At 37.0% G+C, this 25,664-nt stretch overlaps 1 protein-coding gene across 11 annotated transcripts in view; it reads right to left on the reverse strand.

Annotated features, from left to right (window-relative positions):
- prune2 (prune homolog 2 with BCH domain) overlaps nt 1-25,664 on the reverse strand; it is a 134,472-nt gene that overhangs the window by 48,460 nt on the left and 60,348 nt on the right. For all 11 annotated transcript variants that reach the window (XR_001729883.2, XR_001729882.2, XM_016991009.2 and 8 more), the window contains exons 7-8: nt 7,755-7,913; nt 359-6,845 (exon numbers count right to left, since the gene is read on the reverse strand). Coding sequence is in view for 9 of the 11 variants with exons in the window: in XM_016991009.2 (XP_016846498.2) it covers nt 359-6,845; nt 7,755-7,913 (6,646 nt within the window). In the remaining 2 variants the exon portion in view is untranslated. The remainder of the gene's footprint in view (nt 1-358; nt 6,846-7,754; nt 7,914-25,664) is intronic.

Here is a 25,664-nt window from a genome sequence, read left to right on the forward strand (position 1 = left end):
TTTTTATTATTATTATTATTATTATTATTATTATTATTATTATTATTATTATCTTGCTGTGACATTTCTATGCTATAAAATGTGTACTGAATGAAATTAAAATCTGTAATGAAGAGCATCCCAAAACACATTAAAAATAGCTGCAATATTTTTTGAAGTTAGGGGAGGTGTTTCATCTCAGGCCTGTGTAATAAATACTGCCAGCTTTAAACAGTGATTGCAATGGAAAGGTTTAGGCACAGAGCTTTTTATCCCGCAAATACAAATCCAGCTACTGCTTGTATGAAAGAAGCTGATTATAATCTATTTAAAAAATCAGACTAGTATGCTTGTTTGAATGCATGTATTAATTTCTTACCATTGCCCATGCATACATCTCCACCTGCTGGTGAACTAATATGAATTGATTCTGCTTCATACTCAAATTTTTTCAAAGAGTCAGATGACATGGGAGTTTTTTCAGGTTCCAATAAAGAAGCCCAGTCTTGATCTTCTTGAGAATATCCCCCAGCTTTGGAATTGGTGTGACTATGTACAGCTTCTGAAAGATTCATTTCACTTTCACCAACTCGTGAATCAATATTACTTGTATTTGTTCCATGTTCAAATTCCTTCGATATGTGTGAATGTTCATCAGATTCTAGCAAAAGTGAATCCCAACCTTGATCTTCTTGAATACATTCTGCAACTTCACCTCTGAAAGCAATACCTTTAGATTCCAAAATGTTACTGTCATTGTCACCTGTTGGTGATTCAATATTACTTGAATCTGTTTCATACTCAAATTTTTTCAAAGTGCAAGAAGATCCAGGAGTCCCATCAGATTCTATTAACAGGGATCCCCAACTGTGATCAACTTGAGAACTTTCATCTTTTATATCCTTAGGATCACATTCTGAAATGTTTGTGTCACCTTCTTGATGAGTGTATTCTGCACCAAATGCTACATCAAATGGAGAAGTACATGCATATGGTGAATGTCTATCAGGTGATGCTGTAAACCATGGGCTGTGATTCTCCTGTACATTTTCAGGTTCTGGTAAAATTTCAGTAGCATATTGGCTTCCTGTATCATATACAAAATCTTCCATCTCTTCTTCTATGGAGGCCTGCAATGAATGCAACTGTGTGGATCTTTTATGTATTTCTGTACTTTCACCGTCTGTGATTGCCAAAGGATTACTTGCATTTACTATGATAGATGGTCTATTGGCATCTGCTGTCTTACTGATGCTGTGTTCCATTACAATTTCATCATTAACATGGATATCTGATGCTTCTTTTTGATCATCATTCCTTGTTATATGGTCAAAGTCTGAAAACTGATTACCATCAGTAAAGGGATCACATACAGAATCATCTATAGGTAAAACAGGAGCAACAGCAGGACACATAGATTTATCTACAAAAGCAGAGACTTCCTTTTCTTCAATACTTTCCCTTTCAAATGCACAATTCTCTAGATTTAGAGATACTGCTTCTACACTTTCTGTACTTGGCAGATTGCCTACTTCAAAAGATTTTTTGTTTTCTGTGTCAGAAACCTGCACATTTACTATTCCAATTTCAGGTGGTTCTTCCCTTCTAATAGATGACAGCTGGTTCGACTCCTCAATGCTTGCCTCAACATTATCTGGAAGGCATGAACCATTTCCTTCAGAATGTATCTCTTCTCTGTCAATCACCAGCCTCTGATTAAAATAAAAGTCTGTATCTCTGTACATATCTGACAGCATGGGAGACATATGAGTAGCTTCTTCAGGCTCAGCTAGAACGGAAGACTGAGCACATGTTTGCTTGTTTTCATATTCATGGCAAACATCAGGACTGCTTGAGGCCTGTGAACTGCTATCTTGATCGCAGTGACTTAATATATCAGGATTGTCTTTGTTTGTTCTCAGATTGAAAGGCTGTTCTACAACATTCCACAAATCTGGATCAACAGTAAATCCCTGACAGTCTACAGGATTGTTATTTTGTAATATATCTGGAACAAATGCATTTTCACATAGAACTCTGTCTTCATCAAAGGCTGGGCTGGGTGTCCTTAATGTTAGAGGTTGTGTGGGATTTGGCAAAGATATGTCATGTGAATCTAATGGTGTCTGAGTATATGGGTCTCCTATGTTTAGTTCACTTGGATCACTGGAAGCTACATTCAGATGATCTTGTAACAGACCAAATTTGGGATCTACCTGAGCAAGTTCATTCAGCAGGCTTGACTCCCAGTCTTCTTCATGAAGTTGTTTAAGATATTCCTGGTCACTAACAACAGAAGCAAAAGGTTCTTGCTTAACATCCCCTTCATTGTTGTATGACAGTGAATCACACTCTTCAAAGTTTACAGAAACTTGATCTGAACCTTCTGGTGGTTTATCCAAGGAGTGTTCTCCATTTTCATATTCACCTTCACTATTATATGAAGTGGATTCATTTTCATAGATTTCAGCATTTAGTTCTTCAGGTTTTTCAGTTCTTTCTGTGGGTCCTCCCAGAACATCATGGCCTGTGGTTATGGAATCATTCATTTTAAAATCATAACTGGTATTAAATGCTTGACCCACTGAATTGTCACCTTGTTTTTGCAAATCCCACCATTCTGAAGAATCATTTGGAAACCCAAGATCTTCCACTGTGGACTTCTGAAGTGTGTCTAATGAACTTTCAGAATGACCATGGAGTAGTAAATCCCATGCATCTGAAGTTTTTGGTGCATATTTTTTTTCATGATTTATAGTAGAGGTTTGGTCATGTATGTCATCTTGAGTTTTCCAGTGTGCTAAATGCTCAGAGGGTTCGTAAAAATAATCCTTTGAAATTTTACAGGCATCATCATCTTCAGAACATGCATTCAGTGCTACTACATTTTGTTCCAAACTGGGCCAAGTATCTGAACTTTCTGAATTAGCTGCTAGGTTTGTTTCACAATACAAAGATTCCTGCATTATCAGATCTTCCTCCAGCTGATCAGGATTTACATCTGATTGTTTTCCTGACTCATGTACATTTGAATATTCTGAATATTCATCGAGTCCAGGACTTGATAAAGAAGAGACTGTATCATCCTCTATGTGAGCATTCCAAAGGTCTAAGTTTTTTGGAACTTTGTGATCAGTGCTTGTCTCAGAATCTTCTTGGCTTTTATTCCTAAGTAATTCTTTTTCATATGCTTCTATTTTACCATTTGTAATATCCCAATCCTCTGCATTTCCCTTTTCAGTAGTAGCTGCTTGCAAGCTGTTCCAAGTATGCATATTTGTAGAAGATTCACTGAAATCTGGAGTTGTTGCACATGAATGTGTAGGATAGTCATGAATGAAATCACCTTTGACTTCAATATTTGTGGGGAGAATATATGTGGTATCTGATTCTCCAAGTGTTTCTTTTAGTTTGGGGCTTACAACACCATAATGTGCTTGTTCATTCACTGATACATTCCAAGCATCCAGAATTTGGGACAATTCATGATGAGGTATAATATCAATATATGTCTTATTTGACATTTTATTTTCAGATTCAAAAGTTTCATCTCTTTCAGTATAATCCATATTATAAGAAACTGAATTACTTATTGTAGGTATCCCTGTTGTACATCTAGTATGTTCTGCATTTGGATTTTGTAGAATAGTAGTTGATTTTTCTTGATTTATATCATCCAAAGAAGAAGGCCTAACATTCATATTAGATATTAACTCTTCATATAAATATCCCTGTTGTCCTCTTTCTGGTAGTGGTGCTTCATTGTGTAGCAAAAGATCTGATGACTCAGATACACTCTTACCCAATTTATCCCATTGATCTTGATTCTCAACAAATATTACAGAAAGCGTTTCTTGATTGTTCTCCTTTCCCACGGAATCTAGAGAAGGACTTTCTAGCTCAGGAGTCTTTTGCTGAGTTAAATCCTGATCAAAACATTTCTGAACTGATGTCAATGCCACATTTAAACTGTGTTTTAAATCATCAGTAATATCAAGATGAACCAAAGGTTTGCTACCATTTTTGGGAGACACAGCAAAGCAATCTGTATTGCTATCTGGAAGTTCTTCTTTCTTGTCCCCATCGACAGGATAAGTCCAATTAGGAAATAGTGTGCTTATTTCTGATGCTTTTGCTGCTTCTTTGAGATTTCCACTCTCTTTTGTTTTTTCAGATGACCTGGGATCATCAGACACAGTCTTGCTTTCATCTGAATTATTGACATATGGCAGAACAAGTAAAGATGATGGTGGTGTGTTATCATTCTGTGTGAATTCATTCTTAATATTGTCAAAGATATCACGTTCACTTCTTTCATCATTCCTCCTTTTACCTTCCTCAACTTTTTGTGCTGAGGCAGAAGAAGCATCAATATGTTCCAGTCCAGACTCTTGACTGCATTGAAGTTGTTGATTCCACTGGTCTAAATGTTTGTCTAGAAGCTTACTGTCCTGCTTTCTTTGTTCAGTTCTTTCTATTTCACCACTAACTGAAATAGTGCTCTCCCTGTCATCAGTGTCATTAGGAAAGTCTGCACTAGTTGTTTGAGCTTTTTCTTTGGAGTTGTTTTTAACACTATCTAAAAATGAATGACTTCTCTGAGCAGAAATCTCAATTAATCCACAATCTTCAGAGCTAGAAGGACTACTTTCATCAACACAGTGGTCACCTGAAAAATGTGTGGCACATTTTTGTTCTGAATCTAGTGAAACGGTGTTTGTTATAAAGTTGACTTTAGAATGTTTAGGTTCTGATTGGTTCTCGGGACCTCTGTCTTCCCAATCGGGATCAAATGAAGGTATAGGAGATAGTTGAGGTAATGTTTTCTTCTCTGTTAAATCATATCTTTCATGTTCACCTGAATCTGAATTTATCATTTTATCAAACATGGGTTCTCGGTGAGAAAGCTTTCCTTCACCTTCTCTTTCATCTCCAGTTCCTGATGGTGATATATAGGAATCAGAGGTTGAATAATTTGTATCTGGTGGAGAAACAACTAAGTCATCACATGTATTTGATGTGATAAAGTCTGGATCTCTGTATGAGAGGAAGGGATCTACCCAGGAGACAAGTATATTTTCTCTCATGTTTGAGTCAGGTGCATCCCATTCTTCAATGTTATCAACGTGTTTGGATTTTTCCACAGTGTTGTTTTGGTGTTCCAAGGTCAATTTAACATTTTTCGGCATATTATTAATATGAGATTGCGTATTTGTATATGTTCTGCAATTATTTGTTGAACTTTGATTATCCTTATTTTTGAATTGTAAATCCACTTGATTGGTTAGCTTTTCATATTCACCTTCTTCAGAGAGTTCTGGCAAATGTTTAGACATAGCCCATGTGTCAAAATTCCTTTTTGAAATGTGATCAAAATCTACTGGAGGAACATTCCAGGCATCCTCAGAAAGCTCAGAAACATCGCAATCAAGATTTGACCAAACATTATGTGAATTGGTCTCCACATATCCACTGTGATGGTTGGTATTATCCCATGTATCAGATCTTGAAGGCATTGATTGATTGGATTTCCACATGTTACAAAAGTCTTCCCTTTGCTGTCCATTGCCTTTTTCATTGTTTTCCAAAGTAAACTCATTCTGGATAGGACTAAGTTGATCATCCCAAAATTCCAGATGCTCCCTTTGTTTTTGCATATAGACTGAATCTGAAGCCCTTCTGTCAGTTTCCTGTCTCAGGTGTATACTTGTTTTATGATCTTTCCATGAATCAGGATTCTGAAATACAGCTTCTGCATCAGCTGATCTCCATGTAGCAGCATCTTTTGAATCTAATTCAAAGCCTTCCCACCAGCTGCCATATCTAACACGAGATGGAGGGTGATTCACGTGATTAATTTCATTAATTTTTTTAATTACATCTTGTGGATAAAATAAAGGTGGCCCACTATCTAAAGGTGATGTATCCACAAGGCTGTTCATTGGGGTTGGTGGAGTCCTTCTCTCAGCACTTTTCATCAATTCGGAAGAAGGCGGAGAATCATTTTCCAAGGCAATCAAACTTGCTTTTGTTTTGGTAAAATCTCTAGGATTTTCTTGTTGATATTCATGCTTATTAAATTTTACTATGCCATTGTCTTCATTTCTTGTCACTGGCAAATCAGTTGAATGATTTGAAATGTCATATTCTGATGAATTGGTCTCATGATGTATTTTTGTGTCAGCTTGCTGCTGCCCTTCTGATGAGCCACTGTCATGGGAGAAATCATCACCAGGGGAGCAGTCCACTGAATGAGAAGACTCTGTCTGAACTGCAGTCATTGGTGGTAAATCAAAATTGAAAAAATCAAAATTGTCACTGCTGTTTGTAGACTGAGGTTTTTCTTCAGCTACTGCTCCTTCAGGAATAGGACTATAAGAGTCAAAGCCAGAGAGGAAGCTGTGATGAGATGCAGCCCCCTCAGCTACTGGGCTATCATCACTAAGAAAAACTGAGCTCTCCTTTGAAGACCTGCTGCTTCTGATAGTAGCAAGTCCACTGTCTGGACTCACAAGATCCACATTAACGTCAGCGTGGACTTGAGCAGATCCATTATGATCTTGAGGGTTCTCTATAAAGTTGACAACATTTGACTGAGGTTCAATATCAGAACCATACAATTCAACGATTCCAGAAGACCCTTGGGAAAGTGGCGCACTTCCAGCAACAGCTTCAGTGGAAGACGTCCTACTGTTTGCTGCCATCTCTGGGTGTCTTCTGGTGATAACATCTTTCATTAGCAGAAAAATTTCATTGCAATTTGCTGTAGGATTTTCTTGCTGATAAAGGAGTAGTTGGTCACATCCATATTCCAGAGGATCCAGTTCCAGGCAAGGATTTTGACATTCTTCTAGCTCACAACATATCTGTTGAAAAAGAGCAGTGTTTAAAAAAGGGGGAAGAAGAGGGAGAGGTGGATGGGAAGAATACAGTGATAACGAATTGACCATTTATATCCTTTGCTTTGCTTTAGCCAGTTAGCTCTCTATCTAACATGCAGAGGAGATCAATCCGAACATCTCTGGCTTAGCACATTACAAGCCTAATGGGAAATGCAGTTGGCCTTCTCCATTTCCTAGGGTTAGAGGTATAGGACCCCTGCAAATGTGGAATAATTTTTTAACCTGAAAAAACACATCTTTGCAAATCTTTAGGTCCTTCAGTGTGACTTTATGGCCAACTTCAAATGCACCGGAGAACCTAGAGATTTCTATAGAAATCATATTAATGAAATCTCCAAAAGTTAGACTGCAAATGTGGAAGGCTGGCTGTATATCCTTAGCATAATCTAGAGTTCCAGCAGCATTATTTAGGGCTTTAAATTTGGAGACAACACAGCTGTTATCAAACATCTGACTTGATACAGAGGAGACTGACACTCACTTTCAGCCTGCTGCCTGTCTCTTCTGGACCAATTTCATATCCTTCCTTTTTAAAACAATCATTTTTAGGGTGGCATCACTCGTCCCAACACCGCAAAGAAATGTGCCAGTTGCTTCTGCAGGAACCCCCTTATTTCTCTGAAATGCTTCCAGAGAAATAAGCAGCAATACTAAGCAGTTGTTTAGTATTTTCCTTCTCAGTGAGAGCTAAGCATTCCTGTCCCAGTAACTTGGGAAGACCCGTGCATGGAACGATGGGACTAAATGGGTAATTTGCCCAAAGACTCTATGAGAATTGCTCAGGTTCATCCCCATCATGGTACTCACTGTCGTCCTTCTGTCCTATTTTTACACCAGATGCAATTACTTAATTCCTTCATTCATGATTCATACCTGATTTCCAAGCTCCGTGTTTTCTGAATAAACAGCTATTTGCCTTTTTTCTTGCTCCTCTTCTGATAAGTAGCTGGCCAAAATGACAAGGACATCAAAGCCATATTTGTCCACAAATGCTTTTAAGTCTCCAGTTATGTTTCTGTGCAAGAGGCAGTCCTAAAATATGACAAAATTATTTCCGACTGAACAAATTAATTATTTCTATTTCCAGAGATAGCTTAAACAAGTTAGTGAACACTCAGTAGTCACCTGTTCATATATTATATACTAGTAACTTGTCCATATATTTTGCTAAATACTGTATATACTCGAGTATAAGCCGACCCGAATATAAGCCGAGACACCTAATTTTTTTTTAAAAATGGGGAAACATTGACTTGAGTATAAGCTGAGGGTAGGAAATGCAGCAGCTTCTGGTAAATTTCAAAATAAAAATAGATGCCAATAAAATTACATTAATTGAGGCACCAGCAAGTTAAATATTTTTGAATATGTACCGTATTTCAAAGAAAAATAGTAAACCAGCTCTGTAAGTGGAAAAGTAGGGTGAACAAAAACAATATGGTATTAACAATAACTTAACAACAAAACTTCATTTGCCTATCTATTCAATGCCTATATAAACAATGCAGAGCCAGATTCATATCTATAATTATATATACTAATTTCTCATATGCATTTTTCCCTGAAACGTTTGCAGATCCTCTCTATATATGTGCATTTCCCTCCTGCATCTACCTAGAAATCTCTATGTGTGTGTGTGTGTGTGTGTGTGCACGTGCACGTGTGCATTTCCAAGCCCTATAATGTCTATATTCATATATATCTATCTAGACATCTTTCTATATATAAATAATTATATCTGCATAGAATTTGCAAAGACTTGCAAACATGTGAGACAAAAATTCATATATAAAATGATGTATACACATAGATACAGATATACAGGTATATGAAATCTCTAGATATCTATATGTATATAGGATTTGCAAAAACTTGCAAACATATGAGGGGAAATTCATATATAAAATTAATGTATATATAGAGAGATAAATATTTAGGTACATAGGGATTGCAAAGGCTTGCAGGGGGAAATGCCTACATATCTGTAGCAGAGATTAACAAATATTTCAGGGGAAAATTCTTTTATAAGATTAATGGGTATATATATATTCTCCTTCCTGACTTGCAAGGGCTTATTTTCCTTTTCACAACATTCCCTTGGTTAAGAGCGAGGGAGGCTTTGGAAAATAAAACACGTTGATAAGGGAGGAATGAAATCTATATATAAAAGAGTGATGGAATCCCGGCGACCGACAAAACAACAAAACTACAGGCCCCCCAACCTCAAAATTTGACAACACAACCCATCATCCATGCCTCTAGGTTGATACAACAACAAAAAGAAAAATAAAGTCCTAATTAGAGGGAAAGGAATAATTGTTTTTATCCAATTGCTGCCATTTAGAAGGCTAAGCTCTGCCCACTTGGTCTCCTAGCAACCAACTCAGCCCAGGGGACAGGCAGACTTAGGCCTCTTCCCCACTGCTTAAAAAATACAGATTATCAGATTTTATTATATGGCAGTGTAGACTCAAAGCCCTTCCACAGAGCTATATAACCCATTTATAATCTTATATTATCTGCTTTGAACTGGATTATCTTGAGTCCACACTGCCAGATAATTCACTTCAGTGTGCATTTTATCCAGCTGTGTAGAAGGGGCCTCATATAATCCATTTCTAAGCAGATAATATAAGATTATCAATATACAGTACAGTCTCACTTATCCAACATAAACAGGCTGGCAGAACGCTGGATAAGTGAATATGTTGGATAATAAGAAGGGATTCAGGAAAAGCCGATTAAACATCAAATTAGGTAATCATTATGCAAATTAAGCATCAAAACATCATGTTATACAACAAATTTGACAGAAAAAGTAGTTCCATGTGCAGTAATGCTATGTAGTAATTACTGTATTTACAAATTTACCACTAAAATATCACAATGAATTTAAAACACTGACTACAAAAACATTGATTACTAAAAGGCAGACTGCGTTGGATAATCCAGAACATTGGATAAACGAATGTTGGATAAGTGAGATTCTACTTTACTATGAAATAATTACTGTGATAGAATAATACAGAACAATATAATCTCTAAAACCAGGATAGTAAATAAACAGCAACACTGAATGCAGGGAAATTGGAAATTCCAAAAGGAAACAATCAGGGCAGCTAAACCCGACAAAAAAATCAAAAATATTGTATATTTTTAGTAAATAATATCCCCTGATGGCGTAGCATGTTAAAGCGCTAAGCTGCTGAACTTCTGGACCGAAAGGACACAGGTTTCAATTGGGGAAGTGGAGAGAGCCCCAACTGTTAGCCCCAGCTTCTGCCAACCCTAAAGTTCAAAAACATGCAAATGAGAGTAGATGAATAGGTACTGCTCTGGTGGGAAGGTAACGGCACTCCTTGTAGTCATCCCACATGACCTTGGAGGTGTCTACGGACAACGCCGGCTCTTCGGCTTAGAAATGGAGATGAGCCCCAACCCCCAGAGTCAGACACGACTGGACTTAATGTCAGGGGGAAACCTTTACCCTTTACCTTAACTACCACCAATTCCTCAATACTTTATTTCCCATACTACCATATTTCGCCACAGCAACGCGTGGCCGGGCACAGCTAGTATATCATATATTGCAAGCAATGGCCTCCAGGCTCTGCAGCCCAGCTTGACCTTGACCCGATTATAAACCAGGGAAGGCTTTTTCAGCTCATATATAAGGGCTGAAAAACTCGGCTTATCTTCGAGTATATACGGTAACTGGAATGTAAGAGTTCAATCTGTAAATATCTTGTTAGATGGGTAATTATGGGTATTAAAGTCTTTTGTCTTTGAGGAAGCAACTACCACTTTTTGCCAAAAATACAATGTTTGACTTGATTTAATATAAAAAATCATAACATTTAATGCATATATTAGAAAAGTTACTAAAATTAAGTTACTAAAGTTAAGTTACTAAACACAAGCTGCACTGAGAGCCTTTGTGGTTAAAGTGCAGGGTTTAAATATGCTAAATAAATATATAAAAATAATAAATACCCCAAAAGCAATAGGCAGATAATAATTATCTACTTGTCAATGTATTAAAAACATAAGATGTTTTTAATAATACATTGGTACAGTAGAGTCTCACTTATCCAACACTCGCTTATCCAATATTCAACACATTTTTGTAGTCAATATTTTCAATACATCGTGATATTTTGGTGCTAAAGTCATAAATACAGTAATTACTACATAGCATTACTGTGTATTGAACTTCTTTTTCTGTCAAATTTGTTGTGTAGCATGATGTTTTGGTGCTTAATTTGCAAAATCATAACCTAATTTGATGTTTAATAGGCTTTTTCTTAATCTCTCCTTCTTATCCAACATATTCGCTTATCCAACGTTCTGCCGGCCCGTTTATGTTGGATAAGTGAAACTCTACTGTAGTTGCAATTCTTTTGAACATAAATGAGTCAAATAACAGTTGCATGGTATCTTAAAACTGAATCCTTTTAAGGTTGTAGAAATTGTATTTTAAGTTTACTGATCAATTGTTTCTAATTCAATCAAAATTTTAAATCATCCTTTCCTTCAACTTCTGACAAAAAATGGGAGTAATATTTTGAAAACTCTTTTGTTTCCTGTCACAATTTCTGAAAACTATTATATTTATTTGTCTTATTTTTATTTATTAATGGCATAAGAAATTTGTCATATGGTGGGTGCTCTTGAAAACAGACCGCCTTTTTAAACTCGTTCTTCTAAAATCCATTAAATCTCACTTAATTATTTGCAAAGGAACATATTGCCTTTAAATTGTGTTCAGGATCATAATAGTAATTTGGATTTTCCTCTTAAAGTTGATTTTAATGCTTGAAAAATCTGAATAGTGTTGTAGCATTTATAAATGCAATCAATTCATCCAACATTCATCTCGAACACAATTCAGAGAAACAGTATGTTTCCAATTTAAAAAGATATTGAGAGAGATGATGTTATACATTATTATGCTGAACGAATTTATTTTACCGTAGCTTTATTTGCAAACACACATCCATGGGAATTAAAAAGTACCACTTTGAGCATAACTTGACAACAGATTTTCAGTTGTTTTTGTCCTTCTCAATAGTTATACTTTCTGATTGATGGCATCTGACAGTTGATTACCCAAGTGAGCCCCTTGTAAATGTACATTGCACATACATCTGACTCTTTGGAGGAGCTAGCTGTGTCAATATTAACCTGACCAAATTAAGAATAAGATGCCTCTTTTGTTCTTCACACTTTTCACATGGAGAGCGCAATATGGCTTTTGTCAGAGGTGCTCCATCATGTTGGCTCAAGGAAACTGTCAGTACAGTTTGGGATTCGTTATTCATGGGCAGATATCCTGATGGGTCTAATGAAGCCTTTCTGCTGACAACTCATTTGCTAAAAATACCCAACCATTGCAAAGTACAAATGAGGAATATATTTCTTTCCTCATTACTGCGTTTTCCTCTCACAATGGCAATTATGCCGTGAACCTTTGTGATCCTCAAGCTGGGCTGGACTGAACTCCACCATGCAGTCTTTATAGTAGTAGCCCAGGCATCGGTCATGGTCACTATTTCTGTTTCCTTGTTTCTTACTCCTCGACAAACTTTATGACATCTTTAAATTGCAATATAATAGGGTAAACACCAATGTTATTGCACACATGCAGTGCAGACAGCCTGTGAGCCATTTGTTGAAAATTTTGAGCTAATTAATGCAAGCCCCCCTCCTGAACACAGCCATGGGTCATTTTTTTAAATAAAAGTTTTCAGGTAATGTCATTAAAGTTGAAACAACTAGATAGATAGATAGATAGATAGATAGATAGATATAGATAGATCAGTTTATATAATCAACTACTGTTATCATTCTCATATAAAACTAGCTACATGCAATATTTCATAGGCATATAAGCATCTTTTGCTGAGAAGATTGTTCATAAACAATCTCATACTTACAGTTTAATGTGTCATGTGGAATGTGACAAAAACAGAATGTCTCTTTCATTAACCCATCTCATATATTATGGCACACATCACAGGTAGAAATGGGAATTTTGAAACATATGAATCCACATCTTTCAAAAATGCTTGAATTGATACATGTTCTTCTTTCTTCTACCATAGCCCAGAATAAGTTCCAATTAGGTAAGTGGTTGAATAAATATAATTTACCTAGAACAGGCATTATGTTGACTGGCCTATAATTGTTTTGATTCCTTTGGATTCTTAAAAAAAAAAAAAAACCTAGCGCTACAATAACCATGTTAGGATCCCTTGTTTGGGTTCTCTGCTTCTTAGTACCAATTATCCTTTCTTTTTTTAAGGAAAGCTTTTAAGATCTATCTGTTCTGGACAGCCTTTCTGACAATATATATTTTATAATGCAATGCGATTTCTTTTTCAAATGAATTTTTCATGTTTTCTTCCATTTGGTTCCTACTCACTTTCTCTGCTTCTTTTATCCTTCTTATTATATTCTGTTTTATATTCTAAGCCTGCGGGCAAGAGATTATCATTTTAATAATGTACTGAAGAACCACCTAGGATTTCTAAGCATTCTGTAAATAAAACATGCTGGTATTTCAGGATGGCAATGATAAAATCCTGTAAAGGGTTTTTTGACAAAGGACATTTTCAAAATGGATACCTGTCCTTTTCCAATCTGGAAGAAGAACCTAAGCATTTTCACTTTGCATTTGCCCCATCAACTCCCAGATCCCCTGAGGGCACAGCAGATTAAACCGCTGAGCTGTTGAACTTGCTGACCAAAGATTTGGTGGTTCGAATCCGGGGAGCAGGGTCGAGCTCCTGCTGTTAGCCCCAGCTTCTGCCAACCTAGCAGTTTGAAAATGTGCCAATGTGAGTAGATCAATAGGTACTGCTCTGGCGGGAAGGTAACAGCACCCCATGCAGTCATGCCGGCCACATAACCTTGGAGGCGTCTACGGACAACGCCAGCTCTTTGGCTTAGAAATGGAGATGAGCACCAACCCCCAGAGTTGGACACGACTAGACTTAATGTCAGGGGAAAATCTTACTCCCAGACACTGTGTTCAAAATGCACAGAAGGTTTCCTTTCCATTATTTCCATTATTCTCTAATAGCAAATCAAAAGTAGCCCTGCACTGATGGGGCAACTTTGCTGTTGTTGTGTGCCTTCATGTCATTTCCAACTCACTGAAACTTTAAAATGAACCTAACATGGAATTTTCTTGGCAAGATTTGTTCAGAGGGAACTTCTCACTGCTTTCCTCTGGGACAGTGTACTGTAACTTGCTGAAAGAGAATAAATTGTCCATGTTAACCCAATGGTTTTCCATGGTCAAGCAGGCATTTGAATCTTGATTTTCCAGAGTCCAAGTGCAACACTCAAACTACACCATGGAGGCTATTACATGTGGCCAACAGAATCGGGTATTTTACTGTATATATAGTCTTTGTATAGTTGGCATATGGCCAGAACATTATTGGTACACATTAACAACACTAATTTGGGTGGTAGAAGCAGGAAGAAAAAAGCTATAGGATTGGCAGCTTATGAGGAAGCAAAGCATTGGATTAAGAGGCTGCTGAGAGCTGGCAGATTTCATCCACCTTCCCCTACCAACACTGTACAAAAGGATCCCACTGCTGCCTACAATTAATACTTAAAGCTGAACAGAATTCATGGCAAAGCTAGGTTTATGACCTGAATCCAACACGACAGCATGGACAGTGATGGGATTTGGATTCTTCTCCATTACAGCCCTTCACTCTGCAATGGATGTCAGCTCTGAGGACTTTCCCAGCTCTCAAAAGCAAGTTTTGGGGTAGATGTGGGCAGGATGAAAGAACGGGATTGTACTCAGGTGCGGTATCCAGTACTAGATACTAATGTATGCCTTTATAAACAGGAGAGGAAAACAACAACAATGACAAGTTAATATTTGCCCCTGCATGCATGGCAGAATTCCTTCCACTTATAAAGAAAGTAGGAATTCAAGGGAGGAAGGCCCAGTGCTTTGGAATAACATGGCAACTTGAGCCAGGGGCTACAGAAGGCAAGGAGAAATTATCTCCTTGCTCCTTGGTATCGTTATTGCTGGGGATTTTTGATGATAATGTTTTAATGCCTTGCTTCTTAGTTTAAATAAAGCAGGGTGATCTACCTCCATGTTGAGAAACCAATGCAAAAAGCAAAAACGCATTAACAGAGCAAAGCACATCATGGTGAAAGAAGCCATATGGCACTGAAATAAAAGAACTTAGAAGAGAATATTATATTCAATCACCTATTTCTATTTAGTAAAAAAGTGGATTCAGTGCAGGAGGGGGAGTCTATTTTAATGTTTCTCATATCCAATGTAAATATATAAAGTGATTTGGGAGGCAGCAAAGCTGATTTAAAAAAAATTGTAGCGGTAGGAAGCAGTTTCTTTTTATGTTACCTACCTATATTATATATATTACTCTAGAAAAACAGCCCTCTTTCCCGTTTCTCATTATTCGTAGGGTTTGGAGTACAGAACCTCCACTACAGTTTTCTTTTTTTTTCTTTACACATATATTGTTTGAAATTTATTTCTAAATTCGCCACATCCACTTGCATTCCTGAAACATTACCACTGCATTGTGAAATATTTGATCTAGGGCATAAAAGACTGAGAAAGTACATCCTGGCAGAAAAGCAATCGGTCTTGCTGCAGGTAATGGAGTACTAAACTGTGCAGAAAAATGACCATCATAGTTACTGACCACGAGCTGTCTATTATAATAAAATTGTCCCAGGTGTAAATTTATATTCAGTAATTTGTACTTTGCAGTATAACTCTCATGCAAACATGGTAATACAAAAACACATTTCTTGCTGTCAAGAAAATGTCTGGGAAAATTAATCAACCATTCATCCATTCAGGCTCTTTGCATACCCTTTTGTCAAAGAGGGAACGCTAAGAGATTTCTTTCCTGTTCCATGCACTCGTTGCCATAGATGGTAGAATCCATCAAGCCTGTGTTGATTTATTGAACTGTCTCTTAGCACAGCAGTATAACCACAGTAAATGAACTGATAACATCTAAAAAAAAAAAACCCTCAGTAATGATTCAACAGTATCTGGTGTATTTAACTCTATCCAACTTCAGATTATAGGGTTGTTGTTTTTTTTACTAAAGGATGTTTCCTTATCCTTTAGTAAACAAGTTCACATGCAAAATCATTTCCACAATACATTCCCTACAACATGTGGGCACCTTTACTGTCTAGGTAGTCAGCTATTCAACATGAGTAGCTATTCAAAGTTTGTTCCTATTAGTAGTGTCATCAATATTTATCATTTTAACCACTTTTGATATAAATCAATGAATACAGATATAATAAAAATATGATTCTTTACAAAAGGAACTCTGCAAATTCACATCTAAACGTCTGCCTGCCTGCCTTCCTGCCTGCCTATTACTTTTTCATTTGAGCATCCAGCCCTCTGGTATTCTGCAGCTATCTATACACAGATTTTGAACCTTTAATTGATATACCTAATTTTTGCAATAAGTCTTTGTGATGAAAAGAAAGCAGAATGCAAAGCAACCAGCAAGCCTATTTTAATGTGGATTTTATCCCTGAGTAGCATCCATTGAAACTCACAGAGCCATTCATCACTCACCAGCTTTGCATTTTCTTCATAAAGATATATGACCTTTGCCCATTAGATTTCATTAGCAGGGCACCATACAAGGATCCTTCGCAGATGACAGGCTAGAGAGCTAAACATCCTCGCCTGAAGGATTCATGGGAACAAGCCCGTCTTCAATCCTTGTCCCTGGGAGGCACTTTTAACACCTGCCAACCACAGCACTATCATCAGAAAAACATTTACAGATTTATCTTCAGGCTGGTGATTATAAGAGATAATTTGTTTGGAGTATGGATAAAGTTGGTCTAGCATAAACAAACTAGATGCACAAATTACACGACGAACATCATTAACTATTGATTTAACCACTGCCGATCTAAAAGAGAAGAGACATTAGCTCAAAATGGTGGGATTTCCCCCCAAAACTAAACAATATTAGTCACAAATAAGAGACAATTGTAACTTGACTATTTTATATTTTCTGCACTATTTTTCACTATATTCATAATATATTAATATTTTATATAATTATGAATCATATGAAAAGTCACATCATTATATTTATATACTTCAGTTCTTTTAGTTATCAATTGCTGCTCATCCAAATACTTAATTCTAAGTAACAGATGCTAGCTAGTGAGAGCTTTGTTACCTCGTAGACTAATATGCTCTCTTTCAGAACCAAAATGATCATTTAAAAATACTGTATTCTATAAATTATTTTTTTATCAGAATTAGAACTTAAGAAGCATTGTTTACATTGAATACAGTGCTTTAGGATAATTGCCATCTTCACTTCGATTGATTCAAAAATTAAATTCTATAAAATAAATGTTGGTTATCAAATATCAACTTTCACTGAATGTTTTCTGTCAAATTCTGTCAGACACTTTCAATTACTGAATATCATGTTATGCCATTGATAAATTGTGGTTCTTGTTGTGTGCCTTCAAGTCATTTCCATCCCATGGTGACCCTAATTCAAACATATTACAAGGTCTTCTTGGCAGGATTTGGTAAGAGGTTTGAGATTGCCTTTGTCTTTCTGTGATGCTGAGAGAGTGTAACTTATCCATGGTCAACCAATTGGGTTTAATGGCCAAGTGGGGATTCAAGCCCCTATACCACACTGGCTCCATTGCTAAATATCACAAATATCACGTATTATTAGTATTATGGTAATTAAATACATCTAGTGAAAATATACCAAGAATATATCACCATTCAAAGATTATTTTGCAACAAAAAACTTTTAGTAGGATCTATGATAGCAAATTGCTTTCAGCTCTACATGATTCCACTTTCTATTATTACTGTAACAGCTTGCTCTTGAATCTGCCATGTTCAGTTTGTAGTTGTCTGTCTAGGAAACGCAGTATTTTGTTCATTGCACAGAGCATCTGTATGCATCTATCAGTCAATGATTAGATCAAGTGAAAATGTGTATAATGTAACACAGATATCTCAAATATAAAAACCATAAACAGAGATTCATAATATCTTACATTTCCTCAGACACTAACTTTTCCAGTAAAATTAGCTTATTTATTCACCAAAATCACCCACTGATAATTAAAACATGATGAAGTTCTACATAAGTGATGTCTCCCTTCTGATTATCATCATTGGTAGGGAAGATTCTGATGTCTTGAGCTTCCTTTAGGAGTCATATTATATCAAATACTAGCTGTGCCCGGCCACGCGTTGCTGTGGCAAAGTGGTGGTGGTATTGGTTAAAAATTGTTGTGTAATTTTTATTTGACGGTATTTGTATTTTTAAATTATTTTTATTGTAAGTTATCTTTTTATTTATTATATTTTGTTATTGTCTTGTATTATTTTTAGTTATTTTCTGTTATTATAGTATTTTATTGTATTAATTTTTTAGTGTTTTTAATTATTTTTAGTGTTTTTTATTATTTTTTATTGGGTTGCTAGGAGACCAAGTTGGAGGAGTTTAGCCTTCTAACTGGCAGAAATTGGATAAAAGCAATTATTCCTCTCCCTCTAATTAGGACTTTATTTTTCTTTTCTTTTTGTTGTATCAACCTAGAGGCGTGGATGATGGGTTGTGTTGTCAAATTTCGAGGTTGGGGGGCCTGTAGTTTTGTTGTTTTGTGGGTTGCCGTGATGCCATCACTCTTTTATATATATAGATAGATGTGTCTAATCACCAAACTAAGCTGTATTCCATTGCTACTCACCTCACGTCTGTCAACCTAATCCTGGCCCTTCTGTTGACACTTTCCTAATATATGGAAAGCAATTCACCTGAAGAAGGTTCTGTTTATACAGCAGCTCCTCTGAAAATCAGCAACCCTAAGGATCCCATCTTCTTAGGCAGCTTCCAGGTAAACAGGGACCTCTCCTCCATTTTTATGTGAAAGTGAAGAGAGATGGGGGGAAGCATTAAGCCATGGTTTTTAGGCCTTTCCTGGGATTATTTGGAGCACTGATTCAGAAAAGCACATTGGATAGATCACATCAGCTCTAGTTTCTTAGATATGATAATCATGGTTTTTTATGGGTGAGCAGATGGTGACTGGTAGATGGCAGATATTCTGTATCCCAAAAACTAGAGCTTATAGGGGGAAATGTGTGCCATTTTTGGAATCAACAGGTCAGTTATACCCAGAAACAGGGCTAACATTTAAGGCACCGAAATGTGTGTCTGCCAGTGATAGTCAGTTTTCTTTGTTTTTTCTTCTTCCTTTAGTTTTACTCATTTCTCTTGAAACCAGCATAAGAAGAGATGGGAAACTGGAAATGTCTTCACTAAATCAAGTATGAGAACTGGTTTCAGTGTGCGCCTTCTCTTCTCTTTCCACCCAGTCCATCCTAGTTTTCCCTTTCTTAACTGTATCATTTAGATATTTAAAATTTGGGAAAGAACTATCTCACCTTTTACTGATTTTAGATAGACCACTGTAAATGATCTTCAACTGAAGGGCAAGTTTTTTATTTTAAAAAATGCTTTAAATAAATACACTTCCCTCAAAGCCAATACATATGGAGGCAGTATACACCCATCATAATCCAAGTTCAGCAATACTCTGTATTTAAAAGTTTCCTTATTATTATTATTATTATTATTATTATTATTATTATTATTATTATTGGTGTTTCTCAGCATGCAAACATATCTCTACAATTAATCTTCTTTCATTTCTGGTTTGGCAGAATCTAGCATGAGCTCTGGGATGGGATATTGCACATTGAAAAATGGTGCTATGGAGGCATACTGCTGATGTGCACCTGGACTCACATAACACCATTGGCTATTCATGGATTAGGGGTGGATCTCTGCAAAGGAATGCTCAAACACCCTTCTATTCATTTAGGTCTTTTGTGCATTTTATAATATTGCACAATGGGAATTCCAGGAAGCCTGAATTCACAGACTGAAATACAGTAGAGTCTCACTTATCCAACATAAACGGGCCGGCAGAATGTTGGATAAGCGAATATGTTGGATAATAAGGAGGCATTAAGGAAAAGCCTATTAAACATCAAATTAGGTTATGATTTTACAATGAAGCACCAAAACATCATGTTAGACAACAAATTTGGCAGAAAAAGTAGTTCAATACGCAGTAATGCTATGTAGTAATTACTGTATTTATGAATTTAGCACCAAAATATCACGATATATTGAAAACATTGACTACAAAAATGCGTTGGATAATCCAGAACGTTGGATAAGCGAGTGTTGGATAAGTGAGACTCTACTGTACTATGAATGTTTCTTACTAGCCTCCTCCTGGCTGAATTCCTTATCTCTTCTTCCCTCTTTTTCCAAACATGATTCCCACATTACCTTCATTCAGATAATATTGTGTCCTAAACTAAAGCCCATTTTATGTTGTTCCATCAACTCCTTATTTTTGGGCTTCATTTTTATTATCATCCTATTTTTCCCACAGCTTCTGATCCCTATCATCTCTTGGTGAGATTTACGACATCACACTGGACTTTTCCCCTGTTCTAGGACACTGCCAAGACACAGTCAGGATGGAGCCCATCACATGACGCAGGACTACTTCCAGAAGGGCTCCATCCCAGCTCCATCTTGGTAGCATCTCAGCAGTGTGTTCAGAGGCTGCCCTGAGAGCTGCCTGTGTTCTCATTGACTAAGCCAGGGAAAATGCGGGATGAAGCCAGGAGCAGACAGGAAATGCTATGGGATGGCAAGAGGGCAATGCAGCATGCTGCCTGACAGATTTCCCCCCTGCTCCACAAATTCACCCTACTGCCCTACAGGTTCCCCCACTGTCCCCTGGCCTATGGAGCTCCATCTGATGAGGTCCTTAATCCCAGCAAACCCAACAATTTCCACTTATTCATTGAACAACAGAGTATTCAAACTATCCTATCGAATGTCAGAGTGTTTACCACCACTCACAGAGAAACAAAACAAAATGACTGCCACAAATGTTTGTATTAAAGGAATATCATCTTTGTATACACCAGGATTTGATTTCAGGAATTCCTGTGGATAACAAAATCCATGGATGCTTAGGTTTCATTGTATGCAATGGTGTGGCAAAATGGTGTCCCTTATATAAAATGGTTTCATATAAGGTTTTATTCTTTTAAAAAATATTTTCAAGTCATCAATACAGAATACATGAATGTGTAGGGCTGACTCTGTGTGTGTGTGTGTGTAATGAACTTGGTTTAGAAAACTTATATTTAAAACAAAAAGTTAAGTGTTTTAATCATTCTTTGAGATTTTATTATTTTACCAAAGATAATAAGCACTCATGGCAGCATGGGTTGTGAGATGCCCTTAGCAACTCATTTGTTAAACAGTCAGTTTCTTTGGAAAAGATGCTAAGAGTCATTATCTTCTAATTGGGGGGGGGGGGGGTTCAGATGGCGATCCTGTGCAAGAACTCAGTGTGTCTTGATGGACATTTGGTGACTGCGTATACAGATGTGCCTTGTTCTAAAGCAGGCAAGATAGAAATCTGTAATAACTGAAGTAATCAACATTTATGTGGAAGGAGCAATCATTTTTGAGAGAAACCATTCAAAATAATTCTCAAAGTATTAATGCACTACTCTGCTCATGAGTGCTGAAGAAAAACAGGGAAATGAGAAACAGAAGAAAGCTGTGGAGAACTCCAAAGTTAGAAGTGAAATGAAGCCAAAGGAAATTAAAAGAAAACAACTTAACTTGGCTACATCATGTCCAACAAATGTAGAACAAGAGTTAATTATCTCCCATACTCTGTCTTCCACTCTAAGTATTTACTACACACATCAGCAAAACTCTTCTCTAAAGAAACCACTACTACTAATACAAGAAATAACCACAGAGAGACATAAATAAGTGACACTTATTCATAAGTACCATTATAACATGGAGCTTACTTAGAGAAAATGCAGTAAGCACTACAATGTGAATTGTGTCTTGAAGTCTACTTTGGCAAAACCTTGTTAAAAGTTGTCATTCTGGGAGAGATTATCTTGATCAATTCAGTTGCCTACTGATAGGGCTTTTATTTTTAAAAACTTTATGGCATTATTTTGGAAAACCAAAATGAAAACTCCACAGAACCCAATAATAAATTCAGGACTTTTTATCTTATTTCTTTTAAAAAAAAATAGGGAAAAAATCTGTTTATTTAGATAATCACATCCACCAGATGGCGATCTTGAAGCATCAGTAGCTATAAAAAGAACACCTTTGTTTTCCTTCTCAACATTAAATTTTGCCTACTATGGGTTCTACAATGAATTCCTAGCATCCCTAACAAAAATGGATGAGAAGCAGGTAATGGGACAGACCTCTGCAAAATTCACTGCCAAACTAGTTGAACAAACATTCTAGGTTGGTATAAAGTGTTGAATCTTCTTTCAAATTATGTTGACATAAGGAAAGTTTCAGAATGTAGCTGAGATAACCTTCAACAGTTTTTACTGTGCTTTCCATCTCACACTTGCTTTCTTCATTAAGCTTTTGCAAGAGAAGAACTCACCCACTGTTTTGAGACAAGGAATGTGATTCTTACAGAGCATGATGAATTTTGGGATGTTTTAAAGAAGCAATGAAGAGCAGTCAAAAGAAAAACGGCTGCTGCCAATGCAGAGCATGAACAGAAAGATAAGTTAAGCCTACAAGATATAAGCTGCCACTGGATGTCCCATGCAAAACACATGTGAACTAATCTTGTAATGTATACTAAGTACTAACTTATTACTAACATATTTTATAAACGAAATAACAGTTTTCTAAAATCTTTAGGAAGAAGAGACTTTCAGAGCAAATGATGCATCAAATTCAAACAGGCCATCAAGATTGCTAATGGATTTTAATAGCAGCTATTACAGCATAATGGTGCTTTCCCAACAGCTATTTGTTTATCTTAAAAAAATCAGTTTACAAGACCTTTATGTCCAATCCCAGGAGACAACTCTCAATCATTTATAATCATTTGGTTCAACCTACAAATAAATGCTGTATCGTCCATGTATATTTGCCAGATTGGCAATCCAAAGATTGTTTTGTCTTTCAGTTTCATGACAGAATAAAATACATGAATGTCAGTGTGGAATGAGAAGTGAAACTTGCTTGTTGAGGTTAGCAAACAGGGGACTGAGAAAATATCAGGTGGCTACAGCAGAGGCAGGGGTTCAATTCTTAGCAGGTGTGTGCAAGTGCTGACCGCTTAGGATGGTTTTGTCAACATGGACATTGGCATTAATAGGATATAAATGACCATGTCAACAGTTTCCATAGTGATAGATCCTAAAGCTGATCTAAACTAATCCATAATCCGCCATGGTGTATGCTGGATCAGCCCTGGGATGGCTTCCTCAACAACCATCTAGGCTGCTGCAGAGGTGAGAAGGAGTCTCTATTGCCCAGTGGTGCTGAACCTGGTTTAGTACTGCCAGAGAGCAACCCTTACCATCCCCACCAGTTTTCCATGTCACAGTGGGTGACATGGGTCCTGTAGGATGGTTGTCACCAGGAGTCACGTCAGCTGGAACGATGAGGGAGAAAAGAGTTGGGATCACCCTGTTCAATGTCATTGCTGTCAACAGCTGAACAGCAGTACCTATGCTGTGCCCAGAGACTGCCACAAAATGGAGAATGGAAAGGGATGGTATATGCCATCCCACATCCTTGGGATGCTAGAGCCTGGAAACATGGGGTGACAGTGTAAACAATTGTGGCCAGTTCCATCTGAGAACAGGCCCGGACTATTTACATATACCTAAAGTCAGGGGTTTCTCCAATTTCTAGCACAAATTCAGAGTATTCACAACTTCGGTTAACATGAGTCACAACTGCATTAAGGTCGCCTCTTACCGAACTTTGAATAGAAAGAGTCCTTATCACACAGAGCCGGCCCTAGGTATTTTTCAAGTGTAGGCGAACAGAATTTTGCCCCCCCCCCAAAAAAAATCACTGAAAAATAAACGTGTTGGATAAGCGAAAATGTTGGATAATAAGGAGGGATTAAGGAAAAGCCTAAACATCAAATTACATTAAGATTTTACCAATTCAGCACCAAAACATCATGTTTTACAACATATCAACAGAAAAAGCAATCTCAACTGCGCCCCCGTATGTTTGGCGCCCGAAGAGACCGCTTAATTCGCCTCATTGTTGGACCGCCTCTGTTATCACACCACACTGTTGTAATGCTACTAGTACACTTCGACTGCCATGGCAACATCCTATAGAATACTGGGATTTGAAATTTATGGGTGGGCATTTAGGATTCCCAACTAGAGAGTCCTTGGGCCACACCTGAACTACAAACTCCAGAATGTATTTGACATATAATGTTAGTTTTAGTATGTTTTGAAAATAATAATTTGCTTTGAAACCACAAGTGCTAACCACTAGGTGGCTGTAACTTTCCAAAGAAATCTTTCAAATCAGTTTCTTAGAATTTTTCAACAGCATGGCAGTCATTCTATAGGGTTTGTTTATTTTTTTTTAAGTAATAATACTTTATTGTGTTCAGACCCCTAATTCCAGTGAAAATCATTATTTATTTATTTATTTATTTATTTATTGGACTTGTATACCGCTACTCCCAATTTGGCTCGGAGTGGTTTACAGAAGTGAATTAAAACAATACAATTTGCTTTAAAATAACAATAAGAACAGACATAGCCCCGAGTTTTTCACCCATCGAAGGCTTGTCGGAAGAGAAAGGTTTACAGGCTTTCTGAAAGGCAAGTAGGTCTCAAACCATTAAAATAATGGTTTACAAGATCTATTGCTCCAGTAAAAAATGTTACAATTTATGATGCCACACTGCTACAGCAACACAAAAAAGGTGAGGATAATGAATGGCGTCAATGTAGATGAATATAGGAGAATAGTTGTCTATTCCCTTAACTGGTATTATTGCTGAACAATCAATAGGACCGATTGGGTAGCTTGACAGACTACAACTAGGGAGGGCAATCATTAAATCATAAAGTTGGAAAAGACCACAAGAGCCATCCAGTCCAACCCCCCTGCCATGCAGGAAAACAATGTTTGTCTCCATATTCTGCAATGAAGTTTACCAGGCCAGCCAAAACTACTCAGCTTTATATATGTCACAGGGTTCTTAGGAAGATAAAGAGAGGAAAGTATACACGCCACTCTAAATAATGTGTAAGAAGTGTGAATGAATGAAGATGAACATTCTCTTATTGGTCAAACTGAATACAGCACTTAGAAATAAAGGCAAAATCCAAAATTGTACTAATAGTTTCAATGGGCCTTTCTTCCAGTTCCTGTGACCTTTGACTTGAAAACTGCAACAGATGTTTTCCCACTCCCCATATTACCCTGGGCTGGGGGGCTGCAGGGGAGATTGCCCTTCCCCTGTTAATCCATCAATGGTGAGAAGGTCTGCTGTTGGATCTTACATTACATGTTGTTGCCTAGTTTGGCCTTCCCATCTTACATATCCTAGAATGGCTATGCTGTTCACATCCACATAAGTTGGGAAAAATTATTGTTGCCAGGGGAGCTGGGGGTATAGTGCAAAATCTCAATTTCAGTGCCAATAAGTTAAGTAAAATGGATACACACAGAACATTGATGGATAAACAGACACAAAGATATCAATATACTGACAAGAATAGCGAATGAATCTATCATATTAAACTCAACACTAACCAACTGTTTAATTGCTCTTGAAACAGCTATGTTCCCCATCCCTATCATTTTGGAC

Source organism: Anolis carolinensis, chromosome 2, assembly GCF_035594765.1.
Source record: "Anolis carolinensis isolate JA03-04 chromosome 2, rAnoCar3.1.pri, whole genome shotgun sequence".
NCBI lineage: Eukaryota > Metazoa > Chordata > Lepidosauria > Squamata > Dactyloidae > Anolis > Anolis carolinensis.